At 45.0% G+C, this 21,248-nt stretch overlaps 1 protein-coding gene across 2 annotated transcripts in view; it reads left to right on the top strand.

Moving 5' to 3' along the window:
* NUP54 (nucleoporin 54) overlaps positions 1–21,248 on the top strand; it is a 325,681-nt gene that overhangs the window by 78,965 nt on the left and 225,468 nt on the right. The window contains exon 3 of one of the 2 annotated variants that reach the window (XM_030190648.1): positions 15,208–15,294. The exons of the other annotated variant lie outside the window; for it this stretch is intronic. Within the exon in view, the coding sequence (XP_030046508.1) occupies positions 15,208–15,294 (87 nt within the window). The remainder of the gene's footprint in view (positions 1–15,207; positions 15,295–21,248) is intronic. 2 annotated transcript variants of the gene reach the window in all.

Genomic DNA, 21,248 nt, shown 5'->3' with positions numbered 1-21,248 from the left:
AGAAGTTTCCCTAGATGGGTTCCTTTCATTTTGTAGATATTTTTGTTTCCTTTAAATTTTGGGCTTTTGCATTAGCATATTGATAAGCTCCAGGCTGTAAGACTCCTTTATTGGTGATAACATTTAAAAATTCAGACTATCTGCTTTCATCTGCTGGTAGGGTGACACAACCCATTGGTCTGGACTAATCTAGCAGGACTCAAGGAAAGGAAATTTAGAGATAAGAACAAATTTTATCATATTTTAATGGATTTTTTGGAATACAAATTGAATGCAGATTTTATTTAATTCATATATGTGCTCATTTTCAAAGCAAATATTAGAAAGCTATGTGGAGGGGCATAATCGAACGGGGCGCCCAAGTTTTCCTGAGGGCATCCTCGCAGGACGTCCTCACGAAGGGGTGGGGAAACCCATATTATTGAAACAAGATGGGCGTCCATCTTTCGTTTTGGTAATACGGTCGGGGATGCCCAAATCTCCACATTTAGGTAGACCTTAGAGATGGTCGTTTCCAGTTTTCAGCGATAATGGAAACCGAGGACGCCTATCTCAGAAACGACCAAATCAAACATTTGGTCATGGGAGGAGCCAGCATTCGTAGTGCACTTGTCCCCCTGATATGCCAGGACACCAACCGGGCATCCTAGGGGGCACTGCAGTGGACTTCAGAAATTGCTCCCAGGTGCGTAGCTCCCTTACTGTGGGTGCTGAGCTCCCCAAACACCCGCTCCCCACAACTATACACCACTACCATAGCCCTAAGGGGTGAAGGGGGGCACCTAGATGTGGGTACAGTGGGTTTGTGGTGGGTTTTGAAGGGCTCACATTTACCACCACAAGTGTAACAGGTGGGGGGGGGGGGGGGATGGGCTTGGGTCCGCCTGCCTGAAGTGCACTACACCCACTAAAACTGCTCCAGGGACTTGCATACTGCTGTCAGGGAGCTGGGTATTACATTTGAGGCTAGCATAGAGGCTGTCAAAAATATTTTTTAAGTTTATTTATTTTTTTTTTTAGGGTGGGAGGGGGTTAGTGACCACTGGGAGAGTAACGGGAGGTAATCCCCAATTTCCTCTGGTGGTCATCTGGTCAGTTCGGGCACCTTTTTGAGGATGGGTCGCAAGAAAAAATGGACCAAGTAAAGTCGGCCAAGTGCTCGTCGGGGACGCCTTTCTTTTTTCCATTATCGGCCGAGGACGCCCATGTGTTAAGCACGCCCCAGTCGCGCCTTCGCTACGCTTCCGACACGCCCCCAGGAACTTTGGTCATCCCTGCGACGGAAAGCAGTTGAGGATGCCCAAAATTGGCTTTTGACTATGCCGGTTTGGGCGACCCTGGGAGAAGGACGCCCATTTCCCAATTTGTGTCGAAAGATGGGCGCCCTTCTTTTTTGAAAATGAGCCCAGTAGTAACCTATGTAACTTTGTAAGTCAGTGTGCTTTGAAAATGAGCCTCTTAATCTTCTATTAAAAAAAAAAATCAAGATCTGCGCTTTAGCTGGTCGGTCACAGTGAAAACTTTCATTTTACTCAAATATATAGCAATATGTATATATTTTGCAGAGGACCGATAATCAGTATAACATTTAGGGTGATCAGCTGTGGTTATTGGGTTCTAGGCTAAGGAATGCTACATATGACATGCAACTGTGTGGGTAGGATACCTTTTTTCCTCTCTTCTTAATTTTGCAAAACTCTAATATACTGATAAGATATTACTATTATATTCATGGTTATCCATTATATTCATGGTTATTCTGGCATACACACACATTGACCATATACTACTGTTAGTGTATGAGTTATTATAATTTTACTGCCTATCATTATAATGTCAGTTGCATTTACTTAGTGTTTTATGAAAATTATGAAGTATCTATTTCACACCTGTATGCAACTGGATGTGCCCAAGGTTGCCTACTAAGTGCTTTCATTGAGCGTGTACTGCTTTTTATACACACGTGCTATCACTGAAACATATCTATAATTTATATACAAAATAGCTCTGGGAAACTACCGTATTTTTCGGACTATAAGACGCACTTTTTTCCCCCAAAATTTGGGAGGAAAATGGGGGGTGCGTCTTATAGTCCGAAGGTAGCGAGTTTTGGATCGCCGTCCCCTACTTACGCGATGCCATGTTCCCTGGTGGTCTAGTGACGTCGGGGCAGGAAAGAGCCCCCTCTTTCCTGCCCATCGCGCTGCTCTCCGTGCTCCTGACTGCTTCCTGACGGTCTCGGCGATATTCAAAATGGCCGCCAAGATTCTCGGCGGCCATTTTGAATCTCGCCGAGACCGTCAGGAAGCAGTCAGGAGCACGGAGAGCAGCGCGATGGGCAGGAAAGAGGGGGCTCTTTCCTGCCCCGACGTCACTAGACCACCAGGGAACATGGCATCGCGTAAGTAGGGGACGGCGATCCAAAACTCGGACAAGACGCACCGGAGCACCTAGGTTTTAGAGGAGGGAAAAAGGAAAATTTTTTTTTTCCTATTTCCCTCCTCTAAAACCTAGGTGCGTCTTATGGTCCGGTGCGTCTTATAGTCCGAAAAATACGTAAGTCAGTTGATTTGCCTTTTGTTGGTCAGGTGGGGCATGTGTAGTCTAGTAACCATCCACATCCTCAGTCTCTAATGTTTAAATCGCTATTAAATGCTAAGGGAGAGGTCCTCATACTTGTCAGGATTGCCATCCCTCCCCCCTCAGTCAGATGAGTTTTTTAAGATATCCACAATGGATATATATGAGAGAAATTTCCATATATTGGGGGCCTGATGTATGCAGATTTCTCTCATACATACTCATTGTTGATATCCTTAAAACTTGACCAACAGAAGAATACAGAGGGCAGGTTTAACAAGCCTTACACTAGTGGATGTAATGATGACTAAATCTGAGATTGAGATTGGGGACTTAGTTACAGGGTAAGTGTATGTATACGCCATCTCTGTTGGATATTCTTAATCTTGCTTACTTGATAGAATATTGCAGAGCAGAAAATTAATAGTATTCCTCCTCTTTTTATTTTTGCGTGCTAGTTTTACTGATAAGATATTACGTATTCATGGTTATCCATTATATTCATGGTTATTCTGGCATGAATTCTAGCTGCTAGAGGCTTTCTATTTCCTCTGGTGTGATAAATATAGAAGGAATGATCAACAAATGTCAGATTTGGCATTTTTGCATTCTGTCATGATTCCAGTTAAGTTCTTTGGATATCTTTCTCTTCTCTTGTTGTTGTTATGCAAACTGCCCAGAGTCTCCCATAAAATATTTTTTGACAAAAATATATAAAAAAAATAGCATTATAAAAGTATGAAGAGGGGGGAAAAATGAAATATAACTGCATCAGTTGTTTCTGTTTTGATGAGGGTTTGGGAAGGCCTCTTGAAAGCTATCATGTCATATTTTCCCATCAGCATGTTTTTTCATTGTTTTTCCTCCTGCATGAGATGAAGGCATTCTGACTGGGTATAAATTCTAACTGAATAAAGGCATTTCATAAATCACAAATTGCTATTATTGGTAATGAATGGAGGTGACCTTTGCATTCTCTGTCCTTCAAATTAGATCCATGTGCAACCTCTCATGCAGGAATTATAGTAATAAAACATGTTTAGCATGAAGACAAAAAAATGAACTTTTTGCATGTAACATTCATGGTGCCCTTTTCATTATTTCCACTAGATGCATTTATTCATTGGTTGTCTTAATTCTTGTGATACAGTATTGTAATGTTCTATTGACTGTTGATTTGATTCTTGCATTGCCTCTGTAAGATTGTACTTTAGACTTCCATGCTGCCATGCCCAGTATGCTATTTAATGGTAAGTTAACTGGATGTTAGCTATTTTATGCATTAGTATTCTAAAAATGAAGTACTTGACTATGTATCTTGCATCTATAACACTTGCCAGCAGCATGATTTCTATATACTAGAACAGTGAAACTAAACAAGCGCCAGCATCTTACTACTTACTTGTAATAACAATCATTTTTCTTATTGTCCATTTACATTATTTAATTCCATCTTTGCTTCTGTGTCTTGACAAAACCAGAGAGAGTAGAATCTTGACTGGTTACTGTTGATGGAAGAACGTCAGTCATGTTGTCTTTGTTATTTTTAAATTTGGAATGAATTTTAAAGCTCAGAAGAGAGAATGAGTGTATTAGCATTAACGTTAGGCAGATCTTGGTGGGTCTTTAGTGCAAATGTAGCATCAGGAATGAGTGTATTAGCATTAACGTTAGGCAGATCTTGGTGGGTCTTTAGTGCAAATGTAGCATCAGGAGCTGCTATTAAAATCCTGTACAAAGCACTCTGGTTTACAGCTGCAGTGTTTACTAAGGACAAGAAGGATAGCAGTCCTCACATATTGATGATGATGACAATGGAAGGAGCACGGGTCTGAGAATTTGCTGCAGAGCTACCAGACCTCTCTAGCATGCTAAGCTGAGCACATGCAGGATATTCTGTGTCATGGCATTTGTACAGGGCCCCTCCTTGTTTCTGTTTTTTTCTATAGTGCTCGGTGGTCACATTTTTCTTCACAGTACAATTCTCTTCTTCACATAGCCTTCCTTGGTTTGTCTTATTTTCCCTTCTAGATCACAAAGATTTTTTTCATGTAAATTCAAATTTTCATTTTTTTTCTCATTGCTTCAAACCTGCAGTAGTATTAGTGCATTAAGCAGTTTCAAGAAATGCCCCTGGTACAGTCACAAAATGTTTAACCAGTCCTCACAGTATCTGCACAGTGTGTGTCAGTGCTACGCCCAATGTCTCCTGGTTGTAACACCCGTCATAAGATATCTTCCAGATGTCTTCAAAACAAACAAGTGTATATCGAAAGGCTCTGCTGTTCAGTAAGACCAGTCCAAATGGATTGATATTCTCAGCCTTGAGGGGTTCTGGAACTGTGATGAATGCTGATGGTGCATCAGCACTGAAGACGCATCATTCCTCCTCAAAGTTAGAACCAGTGGAGGCAAGGGAAATAGAGCATCTTATAACCTACCCAATGAAAGCAATCCACATTATTGGTATTCTTTTATTTTGATGTTGAGCTTCGAGTAAAGCCTGAAAATACATTAGCATTGGCCTTTGTTGTCATGTGATGGTTTTTCCAAGCATCCTGGCAGAAAGGACCTCTTACCCTCAAGAAAACCTAGGCATTGCTTCAGCCTTCAAGGGCCAGGTCACTGTCACCAGTATACCTTAGGTGACTCAAGAGGATGTCACTTTTCCTGCTTCCCATATTGCATTAACATAACCTGGATTGACAGTTTGTTGTCTTTTGGAGGCTAGATGCTAAAGGAAAGAATCTTACACAGGCACCACATTAAAATGCCACAAAGCTAACCAGGGTGAGCACTGCATCAATAACTTTATGGTCAGAATACCAAAAAGAAAATATTAAAACAATTCAGGAATAAGAGACTTTTGAAGTTAAATGATGAAATATTTTGTCACCCACCAGGCAGGTCTTAACAAAGATCTAGGCTTCCTATATCATTATAAATAATAAATTATATTGCTTTGCCACTCATTGATCACCCGTCCATCTCTCCGTTTCTCACCCATCCCTACCTTTCCCTGTCAGACTGTCATTGGAAAGTTTTTGTCTCACTTATATGTTCTGATATTTGTCATTTTGTGCCCATTTCTGACTCAAAGAAGAAGGTATTGCCTTCAGAAGCTAGTCAAAAATGTACTGTTAGTCCAATAAAAAGTATCATCTTCTCTTGTTTTGTTTTATTTCTTTTTATTACCTTTACAAGTGGACAATCATGGTTGCCACACCATTTTATCCATCTTCTCTGCAAAAGGTATAAATGTATATACAACTGAGGGGGCAACTGAGAGGGTAAAAACTGTACAACAGGCATGGACGCTGTTCAAAAATACCATCCTGGAGGCCCAGGCCAAACATATTTTGCGAATTTGAAAAGAAAGACGGAAGTCCAAAAGACAGCCGGCGTGGTTGAAAAGTGAGGTGAAGGAAGCTATTAGGGCTAAAAGAAACGCCTTCAGAAAATGGAAGAAGGAACCATCTGAAAATAACAAGAAGCAGCATAAGGAGTGTCAAAGCAAATGCAAGGCGCACATAAGAAGGCCAAGAGGGATTACAAAAAAAAGATAGCATTAGAGGCAAAAAAAACATAGCAAAAATTTTTCGGTATATCAAAAGCAGGAAGCTTGCAAAAGAATCGGTTGGGCCGCTGGATGACCGAGGGGTAAAAGGGGCGATCAAGGAAGATAAAGACGTAGCGGAGAGATTGAATGAATTCTTTGCTTCGGTCTTCACTGAGGAAGATTTGGGTGGGATACCGGTGTTGGAAATGGTGTTTCAAGCGGACGAGTCGGAAAAACTTACTGACTTCACGGTAAACCTGGAGGACGTAATGGGGCAGTTCAGCAAACTGAAGAGTAGCAAATCTCCTGGACCGGATGGTATTCACCCTAGAGTACTGATAGAACTGAAAAATGAGCTTGCGGAGCTACTGTTAGTGATATGCAATTTATCCTTAAAATCGAGCGTGGTACCGGAAGATTGGAGGGTGGCCAATGTAACGCCGATTTTTTAAAAAAAGGTTCCAGGGGAGATCCGGGAAATTATAGACCGGTGAGTCTGACGTCGCTGCCGGGGAAAATGGTAGAGGCTATTATCAAAAACAAAATTACAGAGCACATCCAAGGACATGGATTACTGAGACCAAGTCAGCACAGCTTTTGTGTAGGGAAATCTTGCCTGACCAATTTACTTCAATTCTTTGAAGGAGTAAACAAACATGTGGACAAAGGGGAGCCAGTTGATATTGTGTAACTGGATTTTCAAAAGGCGTTTGACAAGATACCTCATGAAAGGCTACAGAGGAAATTGGAGGGTCATGGGATAGGAGGAAATGTCCTATTGTGGATTAAAAACTGGTTGAAGGATAGGAAACAGAGAGTGGAGTTAAATGGGCAGTATTCACAATGGAGAAGGGTAGTTAGTGGGGTTCCTCAGGGGTCAGTGCTAGGACCGCTGCTTTTTAATATATTTATAATTGACTTAGAGATGGGAGTAACTACCGAGGTAATTAAATTTACTGATGACACTGTTATTCAAAGTCGTTAACTCGCGACAGGATTGTGAAAAATTACAGAAGGACCTTACGAGACTGGGAGACTGGGCGGTTAAATGGCAGATAATGTTTAATGTGAGCAAGTGCAAGGTGATGCATGTGGGGAAAAAAGAACCCGAATTATAGCTACGTCATGCAAGGTTCCACGTTAGGAATTACGGACCAAGAAAGGGATCTGGGTGTCGTCGTCGATAATACACTGAAACCTTCTGCTCAGTGAGCTGCTGCGGCTAGGAAAGCGAATAGAATGTTGGGTATTATTAGGAAAGGTATGGAAAACAGGTGTGAGGATGATATAATGCCAGTGTATCGCTCCATGGTGCGACCGCACCTCGAGTATTGTGTTCAATTCTGGTCGCCGCATCTCAAGAAAGATATAGTAGAATTGGAAAAGGTGCAGCGAAGGGCAACTAAAATGTTAGCGGGGATGGGACGACTTCCCTATGAAGAAAGACTAAGGAGGCTAGGGCTTTTCAGCTTGGCGAAGAGGCAGCTGAGGGAAGACATGATAGAGGTCTATAAAATAATGAGTGGAGTGGAACAGGTGGATGTGAAGCGTCTGTTCATGCTTTCCAAAATACTAGGACTAGGGGGCATGCGATGAAACTACAGTGTAGTAAATTTAAAACAAATCGGAGAAGAGGTCACGTGATACTTGGCTGTAAGAAGGACGCCGCATCCGACGGCTCCGAGGCCCCAATTCAACATCTAGCCTGCAGTGCCGAGAACAGCTAGCGTATAAAACACGCAAAAGCAGCAATCGCTAGCGGAAGATCCCCAGCGAAAGCGGCTGGCACGGAAACGGAGGAAAAATCAAGTTATGACCACAAAATCCAGCCGCAAGGAGGGAGCGCGGAGCCGCGTGGGCGAAGGCAAGATGGCGGAGGCCGGCCCCGCGGGAGAATCAGTGAGTTCAGCTTGGGCTGCCGAAATAGCGGCGGAGGTCTCTGCTCTCCTTGAAACATCAGTGGACAGGAAGCTACAAAAAATATCGGATCAAATAGAGCAGCTTGATGGCAAATTTGAAGGACTGCACGCGGATTTGGCGGTATTTCAACAGCGGCTTTCAGACATGGAAGATCAATGCCTGCAATATGAAAGCCGTCAGAAAGCCATGCAGGGGAAACTGGATGAGCTGAGTGCAAAAGTTGAAGACCTAGAGAACAGGTCGCGAAGAAACAATCTCCGTCTCGTCGGTCTCCCGGAAGCCATTCGTGAGGTGGATCTGAGGGACTTCTTAGAGTCTTGGATGCCAAAAGTTTTAAACCTCAAACGGCTGGAAAATAGCCTACAAATTGAGAGGGCCCATAGATTGGGACGAACAAGACAGGAGACTGAAAACCCAAGAGTGGTAATATGTAAAATATTGAACTACAAGCACAAGCAGGAGATATTACGAGAATGGCGCTTGAAGGGAAAGGTGCAGTATGAGGCACATACGATTTTATGTTTTCAAGACTTTTCGGCTGCAGTAGCAGCCCAGCGCAGGCAGTTCACGGAGATATGTAAGCTGCTGTACGACAAAAAAGTGCGCTTTGCCTTGATGTTCCCTGCTAAGCTGAGAATCCTACACGAAGGCAGACAACATTACTTCACATCACATGAGGAAGCCCAACAATATGTAAATCGTATAGGCAGGAGCGCAGAAGCGGGACAGACGGGAGCAAGGGCAGACAGTCCGCAGCAAACCTGAGAAGACCAGCGGCAGAGGGAATAGAGATGAAGACCAGAAAAGATGGACGTCAGGCGTAGAAGTGGTCAAAGACATAAAAGACTAAAGTAAAGTTCATTAAGGAGAGGTATATAGCTCCACCACAGGGAGGGTTATAGGTATGAGAGGAGGAATCAGATGGGGGGCTTAAGTTCCAAAGGGAGTAAAATGTGTTTGTAAAGTTAGTTCACTGCTGTTAATGTTAAGTGAAATTACATCCATTGAAATGGGGGTTTGTTAGGATACGACATAGGTGGGTGCTGGACAGGCAGGGGCGGAGCGGAGGCGTGACTGGTTCTCTTATGAGAACGATTGATAGGAAATGGGGGGGGGGGATTGGGGGAGGGAGGGAGGGAGATGGGGGGTTGCTACATTGTGTTAAAATTTTTGAGGGTTTGTGTTTTTATTATAATTGTTTTTTTTATTTTTCTATATCGTGATAGCTTGGTGGAGCATTGGAAAAGAGGGGGTCCATTCAGGGGCTGGGGAGTGGACCCCACATTTAAGGACACATATGTCGGGGAGTATCATTGTAAAACTGAAGAGTAAGGTGCTCTTAAGTTAATCTCTTGGAATGTTGGGGGAATCTCCTCGCCTATAAAGCGTACCAAAGTACTGCAGGCCCTGCGGAGGCATAAGGTAGATGTGGCATTCCTGCAAGAAACGCATTTAACAACGGTGGAGCATAATAAATTTAAGAAAGGCTGGGTAGAAATAGCAGAGGGGTCTCCGGCGGTGGGGAAAAAAGGGGGGGTATTGATGCTGTTCCGCAAGGGCCTACAGGTAGGCATAAAGACAGTTAAAAGAAGTACGGAGGGCAGGATTGTATTAGTGGAGGTGGAGAGGGGCAGAAATACTTACATTTTCTGTAACATATATGCACCCAATGTATATGATCCCAAGTTCATGGCTGCGCTGGTTGAGCTGCTGAGTCCCTACCAAGGGGGTAACATCATACTAGGAGGAGATTTCAATATGACATATGATCCCAGTGTTGACAGGAGCAGCACCTCGAGACGGAGTGAAGATCAGTCCCGGGGGGGGCTGGCTTTTCTTTGTGACACCTTAACTTTGATTGATTTGTGGAGGGTGCTCCACCCGACGCAAAGGGATTACACACATGTATCAAGGGCACATCTCTCCCAGTCCCGCATAGATTATTTTCTAATATCACAGGAACTGTTTCCCAAAGTCCACGCGGCAGAGATAGATGTGTGCGAAATTTTGGACCACTCCATAATCTGGGTGCAGATACAGCTACAGGGAGAGGGGAGAAGGGGGGGTGGCTGGAGATTCCCAATGGATCTTTACCGTGATCCGAACTTTAAGGCACACATGGGGGAAAAATGGCAGGACTTTGCAATTCACAATAGTGCTCATACAGAACAAGCAAGTTTATACTGGGAAACAGCAAAAGCAGTAATGAGGGGAGAAGTCATTGCATACAGAGCCCGAGCGAGCAAGATTAGAGATAAGGAAATTATCCGCCTTGAAAAAGAAGTCTGTAAACAGAGGAGGCGACTTGGAAAGGTAACTTCGGCAGAAAATAAAAAGGAATTGTTAACCACCCAGAGACAATTAAATGAGCTGCTTCATCAGAGGGCCCAGAAGTCACACACGTTTTATAGACACCAACTTTTCATGTATGGGAATAAGGCAGGAGCCTTGATGGGGAGGTTAATTAATGGAACTAGGAAATCGGTGAGGATAGTACAAATCAGGGACCGAGGGGGCAAGCTCCTACGGGAAACTCCACATATATTGAAGCGCTTTCGGGACTATTTTGAAGACCTGTATAAGGATCCAGTGGAAGTTATGGAGGAAAGTGAGGTTTACCTGAAGAATCAGGTTCTGCCAAGGGTAACGGAGGCGCAGAGGGAAGCACTTAACAGTCAAATAGAGGAGGGGGAATTATTGGTGGCTATACAGCAGAGTCAATTACATAAAGCTCCAGGGCCAGATGGGTTCAGCCTAGCTTTTTATAAACTGCTACAGGAGCAAGTTATACCTCCACTCCTGAAGCTCTATAATGCTATGGCTACATCGGGAGAAATGCCAGATGCATTGAATTTAGCGAAGGTGATAGTGCTATTAAAACCTAGTAAAGAAGAGTTAAGTGTTGAGTCTTATAGGCCCATTTCACTACTCAATTGTGATATAAAGTTATATGCGAAGATCCTGGCAAATAGATTAGCAAGGGTGCTCCCCACTTTGATAGCAACTCCGCAGGTGGGATTTGTGAAAGGAAGATCAGTGACAGAGAACATCAGAGCACTCCTAGCTTCGTTAGAGACTGTAGAGATGAGAGCAGAGCCTTCACTGCTAGTCAGCTTCGATGCGGAGAAGGCTTTTGATAGAGTGGTCTGGGGTTTTATGTTTGCTGTGATGAAGCAGATGGGGATAGAGGGTTTATTTAGGAGTGCGGTGGGGGCGTTATATAGGAACCCGCAGGCCTATATGTGGATAAATGGGGAGCAGTCGGGCCTATTTCCCATACGTCGTGGCACGCGGCAGGGGTGCCCTTTGTCTCCCCTGCTGTTTGTACTGGCCCTAGACCCATTGATTAGGGAAATTGAGACGCATCCAGAAATTGGGGGCATAACATGGGGGTCTTCCTCATTTAGGATCTCCGCTTTTGCGGACGACATTTTAGTGCATATCACTCAGCCTAAACAATCTTTAAATGCGCTGCTAGAGCTGTTCCAGGAATATGGAGATTTCGCAGGTCTAAAAATCAATTATTCCAAATCCCAGGCTTTAACAGGGAATCCACGAGTGAGAGGCCTGTGGGGGCATGCGTTCCCTCTGAAATGGGCGTCAGAATCCCTTCAGTATTTAGGGGTGCGAATCCCTATGCGTACCACAGCACTTTATCAGTTAAATATTAGTAGAAGACTAGAGGCGCAGAAAGAGCAATTAAAAACATGGAGAGTCTTGCCACTTAATTTGCACGGGAGGATACATCTGTATAGGATGGTGGAGTTCCCGCGGTGGCTCTACTTGTTGCAGACCCTCCCACTGCGGTTGAGGGGCAAAGATTTAAATCTGATAAATAAGGGGATAAGGAAATTTATATGGAGAGCTTCGAAGCCTAAATTGCCGTTAAAGTTACTGATGGGGCCCTGGAAGGAGGGGGGGATGGGTCTCCCAGATATACGTCGCTATAACCAAGCGTGCTTACTAAGGCACTTAGGGGACTGGTTTATGGACAGACAGGATTTCACGTACAGAAGGTTAGAGCAGGAATATTTTAAACCATACCACTTATACTACCTGCTACAGTGCCCAAAGAAAGTGTTGCCGAGCCCGATGAGAGGCAGTGTACTGTTGAGCCCATTGAGAGAGGCATGGCGGGACTTAGTTCATAGTTGGGGTCTGGCGGTGGATAGCTCTGACCTGTTGCCCATTCAGGGCAATCTGAGCTTCAAACCAGGGATGGACAATATAGTGTTCCGTAGGTGGGCTGAAATGGGAATCACAAGGCTAGAACATGTTTTGGGATCTAGAGGTCAGATGCTGGAGTTGGAGGCCTTGGGGGTAGGAATAGAGAACAGCTCCATGTTTGCACATTGTCAACTTGCACATTATGTTAGGTCCCTGGAGCCTGGGAAGTTGGGGGGTGGACATGGACGGCGCCTTAGAGCATTTTTTCGATCAGTGCCGGGGGATCACCTATCAGTTTCGGGTCTTCAGAGAGCTTTGGGGGAGCAAAGTAGGGGGAGGGATACAGGGAACATACTGCAACGCTGGGCCCAAGATCTGCAACAACCTAATTTGAGTCTTGATTTTCAGAAATTAGTTGCACGCATTCCCACGCTGTCGGGTAATGCGACACTGCGTGACTGTCAATTTAGAATCACGTATAGAGCATACATGACCAAGGGTCAGGCATTCCGATTTGGAGGTGTTCAAGATCCGACCTGTATGAAATGTGGACTGGGAGAGAGCACATGGTTTCACTCGCTATGGGAATGCCCAAAAATAAAACGTTATTGGGGGGATATAATTAAGTATTTGGAATCAGTGTTACAGGGAGGTGTTCTCTCTTCCCCAGAGGGATTCCTGCTTGATAGATATGAAGTCTTTGGGCAGTATAAGGGGGGGGGCTCGGCAGTTCATTCGCAAGGCGGGAATTATAGGGAAAAAACTTATTATGGAGGCGTGGATGCAGGAGGAGCCGCCGGACTATTGGTACTGGAGGAACCGCTTACATGAGCTGATGATGCAGGAACGTAGGCTGGTGGGATGCTCCCCTAGAAGACGGAAGGCGTTCTTGAAGATCTGGGAGCAATATATTCAAACTCTGTCAGCCAAGGCTCGCAGTTTTGTTTTGAATCGCCTTTGAAGTTTTTTTTTTCTTTTTTCACTTTAGCTTCATTAGTTATTGGTGGTTTGGGGGGAGGGGGAGGGAGGGAAGGGTGGGAAGATAAGGTATGGGGCCCGTAGGATAAATATCTTAGGGAAGCTTGTCTCAATGGGAGGGGGCGGGATGATTGGGTAAGCGGTAGCGTTATGTGTTCAAAGGTGTCTTAAAGGGGGAATGGGGTTGGAATTCATCACTGTTTATAAGTCAGTTTAATAGTGTTATACTCCATGTTGTACTACAGAATGGATAAATGTTTAATAAGGGAGGGGGGGGGGGGATGGCATGGGGAGAAAATCAAAAATAATTTGACGTCGGAAGGAACACCGACAGATTCCTGTTGCATTAGTTCTGTTATTGATGTATTATTAATGAATGAAAGATGATGAAAGCTGTTTATTCTGTGTGTTAAATTAATAAACAGATTTAAACATAAAACAAATCGGAGAAAATATTTCTTCACCCAACGCATAATTAAACTCTGGAATTTGTTGCCGGAGAACGTGGTGAAGGCGGTTAGCAGAGTTTAAAAAGGGGTTAGATGGTTTTCTAAAGGACAAGTCCATAAACCACTACTAAATGGACTTGGGAAAAATCCACAATTCCAGGAATAACATGTATAGAATGTTTGTAAGTTTGGGAAGCTCGCCAGGTGCCCTTAGTCTGGATTGTCTGCTGTCGTGGACAGGATGCTGGGCTCAATGGACCCTTGGTCTTTTCCCTGTGTGGCATTACTTATATACTTAATCTATATTTGTGCACTCATATTTTGTAAAATATACATACTCATAATAAGCCAGCCTCTGCCAAAAGTAGGAGCACACTTTTCTTGCGCATGTATGGGCAGATAATTTTAGAAAAGCCATTTTTCTTGTATAAAATGGGCCTTACTGAAAAGTTTTATAAAATTACACCTAGAATATTCACCTAGCATTTTGTTTTTGGGTTGGTTGTTTTTTTTTTTTTTTTTTTAAATCTCAAAAAACTTCGAATAGCTATTGCTAAACTTATCCTGTCTAATAGGATAGCAGACTGCATATTTTTCTGTTATGTTCAGACAGGTCTGGAAAGGCATGTGAAGGATCATTGTGTTACAACCAGCTTGGTGGTCCACATGAAATCAGCCTACAAGTTCGTGACACGGAATTTGTCCACACATTTACGTTGTATTTCTCTTTGGATAAAGACCCTCATCATGATAGTAGTCTTGTAAGGTCTGTTTGTAGGGTTGAGACCAAGCTTCCTACCCCCACACCTACCCATAACATACCTTGGTCTGAGCAGCTTCTCCGACAACCACTAGGCATCTCAGAACAGCTTCCAGTAGGACTGATGCAAAATTTTATAATTATTTATTTGGATTTAGCTTACATCTTTTTCAACAGTAGCTCAGGTGAGTTACATCAGGTACGCTAGGTATTCCCTCTTCCCCCCCCCCCCCCCCCCCCCATCCCAGGCCATTTTTATTATTTCCAGGTTGTCTTTAGGGGAGAAAAGAAGAAAAATATATATAAAATGGCTGTTACCAACTATAAACTTGTTGTTTGCCTATTACCATTGTTCTGCTTTTATGTTCATTCCACTTTTGTTTAGGTCAACCTGTATCTAGGATTCAGGCAGCTATCCTGCTTATCCTCAGAGAAAGCAGTTACTTTCCAGTAACAGATGATTTTTGAAGGCAGAAGGATATTGGTTCTCCCAACATATCTCTGCCTACCCAAGTGGTTTGCTTCTCCATATAGCTGTACTGACTGTAAAGAGCTCCAATTGAATACTGTAACACAGGACATTCCACACATTCTCAGCTGAAAAGCTCTGGTAGCTTTGTAGAAAATGCAGTAACCTAGGCCCCAATTTGATGCTGTTACCCATATGTGAGGATTTATATCCTGCTATCCTCTGGATATCAGCCATTACACATAGGCAACTTTGCTTTTTTTTTTCACAGATAGGATGGATACTCTGGTACATTTCATTCATGTTGTATGTTTTATTTGCTCAGGTGGTTTTGGAGGATTTGGAACAACATCCACTGCAGCCCCAGGTTCTGCTTTTAGCTTTGCTGCTCCTACCAATACAGGCACCACAGGTAAAAACCTTTAAGTTCTTTGAAGGTCCTGTCCTTTGATGACCCAGTAGTCCAGCTGTATGCTGCCATAGAGAAAGCAGGGGCGGACTGACCATTCGGGCAACCCAGAGCAGTTGGGCCCAGTATCACCTCCTCACCTGACCAACATTTATTGTCCCTTCGTCCCCAAGTCTGGCACTCCCCTCTCCCCCCCCCCCCTGTTTATCTCAAAAGTTTCTTTCTCTATACAGGGTCCCAGCATAAGCTGTTTGCTACTAACCAGAAACTTCTCTCCGCTGTGGCCTGCCCCCTTGTGTGTGTGTGTGGGGGGGGGGGGGGCAGAGAGCTGGACCTGGGGAAGGAAGGGAGGTAGAGATGTTGGACCCGGTTGTGAGGGAGTGGGCAGAGATGGTGGAGCTGTAGAGGGAGGGAGCAGAGATGGTGCATCTGGGGGAAGGAAAAAGAATGAGGGGGAAGAGATGTTGCATCTGGGGGTGGGGTGGGAGGGAAGAAAGATGTTGAATCTGGGGGGGGGGGGGGAGAGATGTTGGATCCGGGGGGTGGGGGATGAGAGCTATCGGGTAGGGGGGGACATGACCCTTAATGCCCAGGGGCCCAGATCCCTGTCAGTCTGCCCCTGACAGAAAGTTATATGATTCTTGGTTCTGCTTCCTATTTTCAGGGAGGTGGTGGAAATGAAAACGGTAACGGAATTCAAACATGCGTGGGATAAGCATAAAGGAATCCTGTGCCGAAGGAATGGATCCTCAGGAGCTTAGTCAAGATCGGGAGGCGGGGCTGGAGGTTGGGAGGCGGGGATAGGGCTGGGCAGACTTATACGGTCTGTGCCTGTGCCAGAGCCGGTGGGTGGGAGGTGGGGCTGGTGGTTGGGAGGCGGGGATAGTGCGGGGCAGACTTATACGGTCTGTGCCCTGAAGAGCATAGGTACAAATCAAAGTAGGGTATACACAAAAAGCAGCAAATATGAGTTATCTTGTTGGGCAGACTGGATGGACCGTGCAGGTCTTTTTCTGCCATCATCTACTATGTTACTAGGTTGGGAACATTGCATCCAACATGAAAATCTTTCTCAAAGAGTGTGTCTGAAACATCTCATATATAGAACTCTACTTGTCAGCTTGCTTGTATTGACCATAAAAACTAGCTTGGCCAACAGTTTTCATTATTACGTGGCTAGATCTTCCCCCATGTTTGAGAGAAATTTCTTTTGTTCAACAGATGTACCAGCTGAACAAGGAGCACTCTCATAACAAGCTCCTATGTGTCTTTCACTATGGCTTGTTACCTCAATGCCTTAGTTATATGTTAGGAAACAAGGTGAATGGACCAAAGAGTCAAATTCAAAATACTGATACTTGTAAATGAGGCCTTTAGCCCTACAGCTTCTGGCTTTCCCTGTCTCACCACATATGTGGGAGCAGAGCAGAGTTCCATAAGCCATAGGTTCCCAAACCTGTCCTATGGGGCCTCCAGCCAATCAGGTTGTCAGGATATCCTAGCTCTTCAAAGAAGACAGGCCCTGCCAGAGAAGGGACAACAACCACAGCAGTAACAACCACAATGAATCTTCATAGGACAAATTTGCGTGCACTACCTCTGTTGCATGCAAATTTTTCTCATTCTTATTCACTGTGGATATCCTGACAAATTGGCTTGATGTTGCCTAGGATAGATTTGGGAACCACTGCCATAGGTTAAACACCCAGAAAGGGAAAATATCTTGCTTTGTAAAACAATTTGTTGTACCAACATGGTGCTTCGGCAGGAGAAGTGATTAGTTTGAAATGTGAGGGCATTGGAGATCATCACTAACCCCTGAATTGTCAAAGTCTCAAATCATTCTATTTCAGAAATATGCAAGTAGTGTAATTTTAAACTGTGTCACACAAAAGATAGCTTTTGAAGCAAAGGCATAAAATACAAAGTACTGCACGCATCAACCTTCTCTTATTTGAGCACGCAATTCTGGAATACACTACCACGCAACCTGAAAATGATCTACGAATTAACCGACTTCCGCAAACTATTGAAGACTCATCTGTTTGAGAAAATTTATCGCAAGGATCAAAACACATGAAGTCCATACACACCAATAGAAATGCATCAATACACTCTCTTCTGAATTCTCTTCCCCCGTATATTCACCACACTTAAAACTCTACCCACAGACAAAATTGTTATACCCGAATGTTCTCTTGCTATTGTTCTATCGCCCTATCATTCTCCCATTGTTACATGCTATTGTTCTATTCCCCTAATGATATTTTGACTTTGACTTTGTCTTCCCATAACTCTTCACAATGTAACACATAACCGTACTGTAACAAATTGTATTTCCTTCATTCACAATGTATTGTAAGCCACACTGAGCCCGCAAATAGGTGGGAAAATGTGGGATACAAATGCAATAAATTAAATAAATAAATTCAGTTGTATGCACTACCTTCTCTCTCATCTAATACAACAGACTGTGTAAATTGACTTTACCTGTGGTTGATATTTTGTGTCATTACATAGATGATCACGTTGTTAAATGATACAACTTGTACATTTCATCCAAGTTATTGCTGACCAGCTACCTTCTATTATCTTTCTGGTTCGTGCTGCTAGCAGATGATACATGAAAGATTAGAAAATAAGAGTAGCTAGCAGTTAAAGCACTGGACTGACCACCTCGGAAGCCTAGTTCAAATCCCATTGCTGTTCTTTATAATCTTGAGTAAGTCACTTAACTCTTCATTGCCTCAGATACAAACTTAGAATGTAAGCCCACCTGGAACAGGAAACTATCTAGTGTACCTGAATGTAACTCACCTGAGCTACCACTGGAAAAAGATGTGAGCTAAATCCAAATAAATAATTATAAAATTTTGCATCAGTCCTACTGGAAGCTGTTCTGAGATGCCTAGTATTTGTCGGAGAAGCTGCTCATATCAGAATATGTTCTGGTGCGTGTGCCATTCTTAAAGTGTTCAATCTTTTTTTAAAGTTGTTCTTCACATAGAGTCTGTCATGTTTAAGCATGGGTCTTGCTCATTTGTTTTATTTTTGTGAATCTTTTCTTTGAATTCACCCACAAGGGAGAAAAGTCCTTATTGTCATCATTTGCCGAAGGCACACAATGTAACAATTGTGGCTCACTGGAAAAACCTTTGCAAGTTGCTTAGGTTTGAGACGTTCTTGTGATGGAGAAGTTGACAGTGTTCAAGAATAAGGTCTTCAGCAGTTTTTTGGGTAAAAAAACCCATAATTTTCCTTGTCATCAAGCAGATGAAGCCATTACGTATGGGTTATGTCCATCAACCAGCAGAGGAGATAGAGAGCACTCAAACTTTCTCAGTGCCCTCTTGGCCAGCTAGCTCCACTGCCTCTTCAGTATTCTCTATCTCCCTTAGCAGGGTGGCTGCAGCTTGTTCGAGCTGCAGAAAAATCTGCCGGGAGGTGGTTCCTGGCTTGCCAGTTGTTAACCTGGGTGTTGGAGGCTATAGCAGCTTCACTTTAAAGGCACATAGGTTAGCCCTTTCCCTGCCTTACCCATACCTCTGTGGATGTGGACATATTGCCTTGCTTTCCCTGTCCTTACCCACCAACAGTGGATGCAGGCATATAGGTTCGCCCTTTCCCTGCCTTTCCCACTCATCTGAGCCTCCGGAGTCTTCAATACCTCTGCTTTCCTCACAGCTTAAAAAAAAAAAAAAGAACAGAGGTTTTTGACCTGATTTTCAGCAGGATCGTAGTTGTACACTAGATCCTTTGAGGTAAGAGTGTTTTCCAACTCCTCCGGGGTGGGCCCGTGATCGGGGCGATTTTGGCGCGAACCGCCATTTTTGGATTTTACCGCCGTTTTTCGGCGATGGCTGCGGACAATGTAAAGCGCTGTTCCACTTGTGGCAAGCGCAAATCAGCAGCAGGGCTCTGTAAATCGTGCTGTATTGGCATAGGAGCTGGCCCGAGCATGGCGAGCGATGTTTCTTCCCGCTCTGAGCTGGCAGCGGGCGCCATTTTGCTTACACCGCATGGCGCGGCCTCCGTGGACACGGAGAGACCTGAGCCGGGTGGGGCACCTCGAGATGAGGTTATTTCAGGAGTGGCTAGCACCGGACAGGATTTGGGTGCCCAGGGTGAGATTTTCTCCCCAGATTTTGTGCTTTTGCTGCATAAAGCATACATGATGAAAAGAGCCCTCCCTCAAGGGTCGCCCGAGGCTCCTCTGATTGCCCCCCCGATAGATTCTGGCCTGGGACTGCCCAGTGAGGTTTTTTTCCCGGATGCTTGGCCTAAAGATAAGCGCAGAAGGGTTAATTCCCCTTCAGATTGTGGTGCACCTTTTTACCCCCCGTGGTCGGGGTGTGAGGATTCGGAGAACTCTGTCAGACGTTCTTGGTCTGAGGAACCAGAGTCAGGTGCGGATTTACCACAGGATCTGGATGATCCCTCCGCGGTGAGGATTTTCCACCGTGATGAGCTGCCAGCGCTTATTTCAGATACCCTGCAGGCCCTCTCGATTGAAGATCCTGACAGTGGCATGGCCTCCTCGGGTAATCCCAGGATGGCTAGTACCAAGAAAGCTGCTCGGGCCTTCCCTTTGCATGACTCCATCCTAGAGCTTGTTTCGGCTCAGTGGGCTGACCCCGAGGGACCTTTGAGAGTTTCCAGGGCTATGGGGCAGTTATACCCTCTGCGTGAGGGACATATGGCTCGTTTTCAAATGCCTACAGTGGATGCCCTAGTCACTGCGGTGACAAAGAGAACTACCCTCCCTGTTGAAGGAGGTGTTGCCCTGAAGGATGTTCAAGACCGTAGGCTGGAAACAGCATTGAAACGGTCCTTTGAAATTGCAGGTCTCACTGTTCGGGCGTCTGCATGCAGCTGTTATGCTGTGAGAGCCTGCCTAGCTTGGCTGTAACAGGCAGTGGCTCAGCCCGGAGATGGAGCGGAGCCCTTCTTGGATGTGGCTCCGCGGATGGAGGTGGCCTTGTCCTTTCTGGCTGATGCCCTTTATGACCTTCTTAGAGCTTCGGCTAAAAAAATGGCAGTAGCAGTGGCGGCTCGCCGTCGTCTGTGGCTACGACACTGGGCAGCGGACTTGGCCTCTAAGCAAAGGTTGGTGAAGTTGCCTTTTCAAGGACTTCTCCTATTTGGTGAGGAGTTAGAGAAAATTGTGAAAGGCCTGGGTGATCCAAAACCCCAGCGCTTGGCCGAAGATAGGCAGAGGCCTTCCTCTAAGGGCCAGGCGGTCCACTCCTCGTACAGACCTCGCTTCCGTGAAGCTAGAAGGTACCGCCCGGGGCGTTCTGCTGGGTTCACTTCACGTGCCCGTGGTCAGCAGAGGAACTCCTTTCGCTCGGACAAGCGTTCCGCAGCCGGTGGCTCAAGACCAGGAGTTCAGGGGCGACCCTCTCAATGATGGTGCGCCGGCCCTCTCCTCGATGCCTGTCATCGGAGGACGGCTTTCCCTCTTTGTCGAGGAGTGGGCCAAGATTTCCTCAGATCAGTGGGTTCTGGACCTGATCAGAGATGGACACAGAATAGAATTCAACGCCCAGTAAGAGACGTGTTTGTGGAGTCCCGATGCGGTTCTGCTGTCAAACGGGCGGCGGTGGAGGAGACTTTACAAGGTCTGATTCAGTTAGGGGCAGTGACCCCAGTGCCTCCCGCCGAGCAAGGCTGCGGCCGATACTCCATCTACTTTGTGGTGCCGCGAAAAGGTGGGTCCTTTCGCCCTATTCTGGACTTAAAAGAAGTGAACAAGTCCCTGAGAGTGCGGCATTTCCACATGGAATCCCTGCACTCCGTCATTGCGGCGGTTCAGCCAGGAGAGTTTCTCACGTCTCTAGACCTGAAAGAAGCTTACTTGCACATACCGATTTGGCCCCCGCACCAGACGTTTCTGAGGTTTGCGGTGTTGGGAAAACATTTCCAGTTCAGGGCCTTGCCTTTTGGCCTCGCCACAG

Source organism: Microcaecilia unicolor, chromosome 2 (genome assembly GCF_901765095.1).
Source record: "Microcaecilia unicolor chromosome 2, aMicUni1.1, whole genome shotgun sequence".
Lineage (NCBI taxonomy): Eukaryota > Metazoa > Chordata > Amphibia > Gymnophiona > Siphonopidae > Microcaecilia > Microcaecilia unicolor.
This window is presented reverse-complemented; position numbering and strand designations above follow the sequence as displayed.